Source organism: Adiantum capillus-veneris, chromosome 15, assembly GCF_014529385.1.
Source record: "Adiantum capillus-veneris isolate H3 chromosome 15, ASM1452938v2, whole genome shotgun sequence".
NCBI classification, from domain to species: Eukaryota; Viridiplantae; Streptophyta; class Polypodiopsida; order Polypodiales; family Pteridaceae; genus Adiantum; species Adiantum capillus-veneris.
This window is the reverse complement of record NC_140945.1, coordinates 149,948,245-149,953,573: the sequence shown is the minus strand read 5'-3', so window position 1 is coordinate 149,953,573 and position 5,329 is coordinate 149,948,245. Positions and strand designations below refer to the sequence as shown.

At 48.2% G+C, this 5,329-nt stretch overlaps 1 protein-coding gene across 1 annotated transcript; it reads left to right on the top strand.

Moving 5' to 3' along the window:
* The first annotated feature begins 2,694 nt into the window (after nt 1-2,694).
* Nucleotides 2,695-4,242, top strand: LOC147441663 (uncharacterized). The gene has a single exon (XM_086483224.1). The coding sequence runs from the start codon at nt 2,839-2,841 to the stop codon at nt 3,973-3,975; it is 1,137 nt and encodes a 378-aa protein (XP_086339350.1). The 5' UTR covers nt 2,695-2,838; the 3' UTR covers nt 3,976-4,242.
* The last annotated feature ends 1,087 nt before the right edge of the window (nt 4,243-5,329 follow it).

The window sequence follows — 5,329 nt, the reverse complement described above, 5'->3', positions numbered from 1 at the left end:
AAGCAGTCTCATGATGAAGCTTTGAGATCGTAAGTGGGTCTCCTTGCACGGCCATGGTTCTCCATACCACCATGCCTTTGCATGGCTTTGGTATGGGGTTTGTCCAATTGTTGACTTGTCGAACTATGATTACCCTAGAATTTTCTTTTCTTGCCTAGGTTGGAATATAGAGAGATCGCAAACGAATGATTGAAGGTGTCATGCCTAGATGAATCTCAAGCCTTGCTCGACTATACTCAAAAATTTTGCATTCTCCCAATCTGCTGATTCAGTTATGGATGCACTTGATCGTTACCTTTTGGCACCTTGCCGACTTTGCTACACTGTGAATAGGGTGTGGGAGAGTGTGTATCCCCCCTTAAGGTTGTCCACCCCCTGGCTTTGGGCGTCCAAGTGAGAAATACCTTTTTAAAAAAACACGATTCCACAGTGGCTATGGCGAGCAAACTGCGCCGCTGGAGATGGGGAGAGAACTCACAGGCGGATGCGCTCCTCGCCCAACAGCAGAAACGGATTTTCTTCCTCTTCCCTCCGTGATCTCAAAGAGCCTGCCCTAGCACGATTTGGTGGAGTTGGAGTTCGGCTCTCTTCTCAACACAAGCCTCCTTGCACGCGGGTCTTCGACCTTGTCTTCCTCGGCTTGTCAAGCATCTCTGCACACGTCGTGAACTTCGACCCCGCCCTCTTGCTTAGCCGCTTGCACACCATGGCTTGCACTCTCATGCAAGACCATGCACGTTTTTGCAGCTGAAAACGAGGGAGAGAGGGATGCCTGAGAGAGAGAGAGAGAGAGAGAGAGAGAGAGAGAGAGAGAGAGAGAGAGAGAGAGAGAAGAAACAGATTATGCATGCCTCATGCAATCAATCTCCTTCCCACCTCCTCCATGGCTCCTCCTCCTCTGAGCTCTGATACCAGTGAAAGGGCATAGGGAGATAGACATGCCAATAACCACCCAACCATACCTATATATAGGCCCTTGGCCCTCCTATATATAGCCCCTATACCGCATGTATATCTATCGGCCCTTGGCCAGGGCCGTGCCATTCTGTAGTCCTACTCTTGGCATGATAGCAGCGGGCAAGAAATTCTATCAAAACTAATGTGGCAGCTGCTGATTGAACAAGGAAAAAATTCCTTCCATTAGCTGATGTGGCAGCAGCACATGACGTACCCGCTGCTGAGTGCTCAACATACACTGCACTAACAATTTTTTTTGTACGTAGACTGAGTTGGCGTAGATCTCTCGACTGTAGCTCTGCATTCTGCAATGGAAGGAGTCGTGGATTGACGGCCCTGATCTTCTTCCCGTCGACCCTCGACCTTGACGGTGGGATTAATGGCTCACGATTGCTGGTTGATCATGACCGTGGGATTGCCTTGGGAATGCAAATGATTCTCACGCTTTCGGAGCCGGAGTTTGAACCCATTCCCCCTCTCCCCCTTGAGATTGACTCTAACCGTGAAGCTATCGTGTACTCATTGAAAGGTGTGTGTGTGTGTGTGTGTGTTAAGTTTATAGATCACACTATCGTGGATAAGTTCATATTGAGTTCACATCAAATTTGGTGTGGTGCACATATCCTCCGAGATCCACACTTAGTTCTCATTGAATTTGGTGTGGTGCACATGCCTTGTAAGTTCGCATCTAGTTCAAAAAGTGATCGGACGGCCCAGATTGCTCCCACCTTGCAACGCCTAATGTGGGCCATTGATCCCATCTCTCTAGTGAGGTGTCAATTATCTCTCTAGTGAGGTGTCAATTAGTGACCTTGGAGAGGGGGAAGGAGGCTCACTTTTTTTTTCTTGCTTTCTCTGTCGCTTCCTCTGCCCTCTCCAAGCTCAAGCTAGGACATGCAAACAAGTGTAAGGGGCTTCACTTTTGTCATCATACTATAGTATAAAGATTTAAAGGTATTACAAAGATGGATCAATTTGGATGCACCAGCAAAGGGTCAATGTGGAGCCCATGGGGTGTCAATTAGACAAAAGTCGGATATTGCTTCGTGCATGAGCATCGAAGTCGGACCGTCATGATTCGTACGCACATGAAAACTCGATTTTATAAAGAGCGGTGCCTACTTATCATAAGGAAGCTGGAGAGTATCCGATATAGGCTAGCAGGGAAGATGGAGACGGGGGTGTATCCTCCAAAGGACAAGCGAATTGTGTAAAACACGGAGTCTCCTGCAGTTGCAACTCTTTGACTACCCACTTACACCAGACAGAAATGGCCTTTTGAGTCGCTTCGAGTAGTCTGAACGTTCTAGAGGTGCTGTTGACGTTAAGGACCGCTTGGCCTTTTGGGTCGTTCGAGAGGCGAGTGACGCCAGTGTTGATGTAATTCATGCAGTACAACAAAAAGGTTATACCTTAGCTAAATCTTTCGGCTTGTGATCCGCGTGAGGGAAATGTGAACGAGAACGAGAGCGAATGCGCGTGCCACGTGCCAAGCGGACGTGCGATACCTTCTGGAAAGCCCTTTGACGGTATAGTCAAATAGAGGACAGTGCGGCTGGAGTTGACGAATGGTATAATGTCAAATAGAGAATACCCAATCAGAAAATGCCACGTTGGCTCCGTGTGGCCTGTTGTGCAAAACGTGCGCTTTCCTAGCAATTTAACAAGGGTGGGTCTGACTCTGCACCAGGCTAGCATCCGCTGGGATTCACAGTGGGCTGTGCCGACCGCGGAATCGGGATATAGACTCTCCTGAATCTGATGCCGCCCCGCCTTCTTTTTTTAAAAGATCAGACCTGAAAAAATTGAAACGATCGCCATGCACTGCCTTCCTGATCCTACTTCGCTACCCGCTGTACTCTTCCGCCGTCGCTACTAATTATGCTTCACTTGGTCCGCCACCCTAGTTTCTACTACCATCTCCCCTCCTTCAAGCCCATGCCCGCTGGCTCTGATAGCCCCAGCACCTCAACTAGTGCTGACTCCCCGCCCCCTTCCTCGGCCGCAACAGAATCGAACAGCGCCACAGCCGACGCTCCTGCCCCTTCTTACCGCGGCGTCCGCAAACGCAGCTGGGGCAAATGGGTTGCAGAAATCAGAGAGCCTCGCAAGCGCTCCCGCATCTGGCTTGGCTCTTACTTCTCTGCTGAAGCTGCAGCTCGAGCCTTTGACGTCGCCGCCTACTGCCTGCGCGGCCCCTCCGCCCGCATGAATCTGCCTGATTCTCTCCCAACAGCCGTCAAAAACTTTCCTTCCCTTTCTCCTAAATCTGTGCAGAAGGTAGCCCTGGCAGCGGGCTCTATGGCTGATTCAAGCGGCAGCGCGCCCAGCTGCACTCCCTCTGCATTTACCGCCACCGTCTCAACTGAATTTCCTACGAGTACAGCTAATTCTCCTTCAGGTACAGCTGCACCGAGCTCTGCGATAACTGTTGAAGAGGATGAGAGAGCTGCTAGCTGCAGTCTTGAGGTGCAAAGGAGCAGCGCCTCTCCGCAGCGCACATCAAAAGACTCCCAATTAGCAGCACAGCCGAGTAGCGGCTCGCACTCATCGAGAAGTTTAAGAGGAAGGAGAGGGGACGCCTTTGCGAAGCCCCCACGGTTATCGATCGCATCCGTCCGGAGCGGCCAGCTGATATGGCCGGCAAGGATGGGGGAGGCGCTTTCAAGCTGCGCATCAAATACGGCGCCATTGGGGCTGAAGCTGAGTTCGGCGAGGGATCAGGCAGGGACAGTGGGTGGGAGTCCGGTGCAGGCCGCGTTGCAGACTGTAAGTGGAGGGGAGCAGTCGGAAGGCGTGACAGGATTGAGTTGGCTGGATAGGGCGAGGCTGGAGATATCGCCGAAGCCCACCATAGAGCAGATTGCGGATGCCATGCTGCTACTGCCACCAGCCCGCACGTCTAGTGCGTCAGCGCAGCAGCAGCAGCAAACGAGTGCCCAAATTCCGCCCACCGTCTCCGACGAATTTTTGTATGACGACCCCCATCACGACTCTTCCTTGTGGAATTTTTTTTGACCACTAAGTTGGGTATTTGTCACCTGTTACGTTAACTGTTGCCCACCCGCACCCTGTGTTGGCTGTATCCCGAGGATTCCCTTTTTTCCGCCCGTCCTCATTGTGAGATTTTATTTCGCCTGCTGAATCTCGATTGTTGCCCAGCGTCCAGCCCAACTGCGTTGTATATTCAATGTCACCCGTCCCCACCACGCCAGCACATGTTTAGTCTTGATGACCTCTCAAATTTCAATCACAAAGCCAATGAACATTTTTGTCTTGCAAAAAGCGTTAGTACCCAAAGGGTGAAGGTCTTTCATTTTTTCTTTGTAAGACAAGTGTCCCAAGGGTTGATTTTTCTTTAGAATCTGAGACGATGCTCAAGTGAGAATGTTTTGTAAAAATGGAAGAGGATGGAAATTTCTATTTAAAAATAGAAAACCCCCCCAAAAACTAAATGCCTCTCTCTCTCTCTCTCTCACTCACACACACACACACACACACACACAAACAAAAGGGCGGTCCAACTTGCAAGGGGTGTGTGTGAAGCCTGGCTGCGAGCATGGATTGCCTCCAAGGGCCTCTCTCTCTCTCTCTCTATGTGTGTGTGTGTGTGTGTGTGTGTGTGTGTGTGTGTACATGGCCTGAGTTTCCCTATTTCTCTCTCGTGCGTGGATGAACGGGGTCAGGTCGGGTCGGGTTGGGCTGTGTCCCCTATGTCGATCATTTGCTACAGGACATCGGCGTACATCTCGATGAACCCTCTGAAAAGTGCCATGGCGGTGGCATTTTTTAGTGCTATTGCAACTATTATTAAACCTATCGGCTGAATAGAAAGCTATCCTCAAAAGCTGCATTTACTTTTTGGCACGTTTGAAAAAGACTCTAGAGAACCAAAGATTAAACATTATATTCATAAGAGTTTGATTCTATGATGTGAGGTCAATATTCGAGAACGGTGTGTTTGAGCTTAGCTTTGGGTCACTTGAAAATCAAGATTAGCCAGTTGCAAAAGATGATAAAGAGAAAAACCCCTATAAAATATATTCGAAAATAGTTCAAACATCTTACACATTCTACTTAGTATTTTCAGTTTGCATTTGTATAAGGAGAATATTTGTCTATTAGGCGAAAAGACTTTTCCAAACATACTGTGTGAGGTATTGATAAAGTGTCTTTTCATTTAAGGATTAAAAACAAACTTATTTCACCATATTATTTTATTATATTTTGTGCTTATTTAACCTATATTTTCTTAGATAAGAAAGCATTAAAATATTCTTTTGTTTTAAGTTTTAATATGTCTTTTTATTTTTTATTTTATCTTGTTTCAAAAAACAAACGTGCAATGTGCACCTTTTATTTTATTACTTAA

Coding starts and splice junctions, on each gene's coding strand:
- LOC147441663 (XM_086483224.1), top strand. CDS start 2,839: ATGCTTCACTTGGTCCGCCACCCTAGTTTCTACTACCATCTCCCCTCC.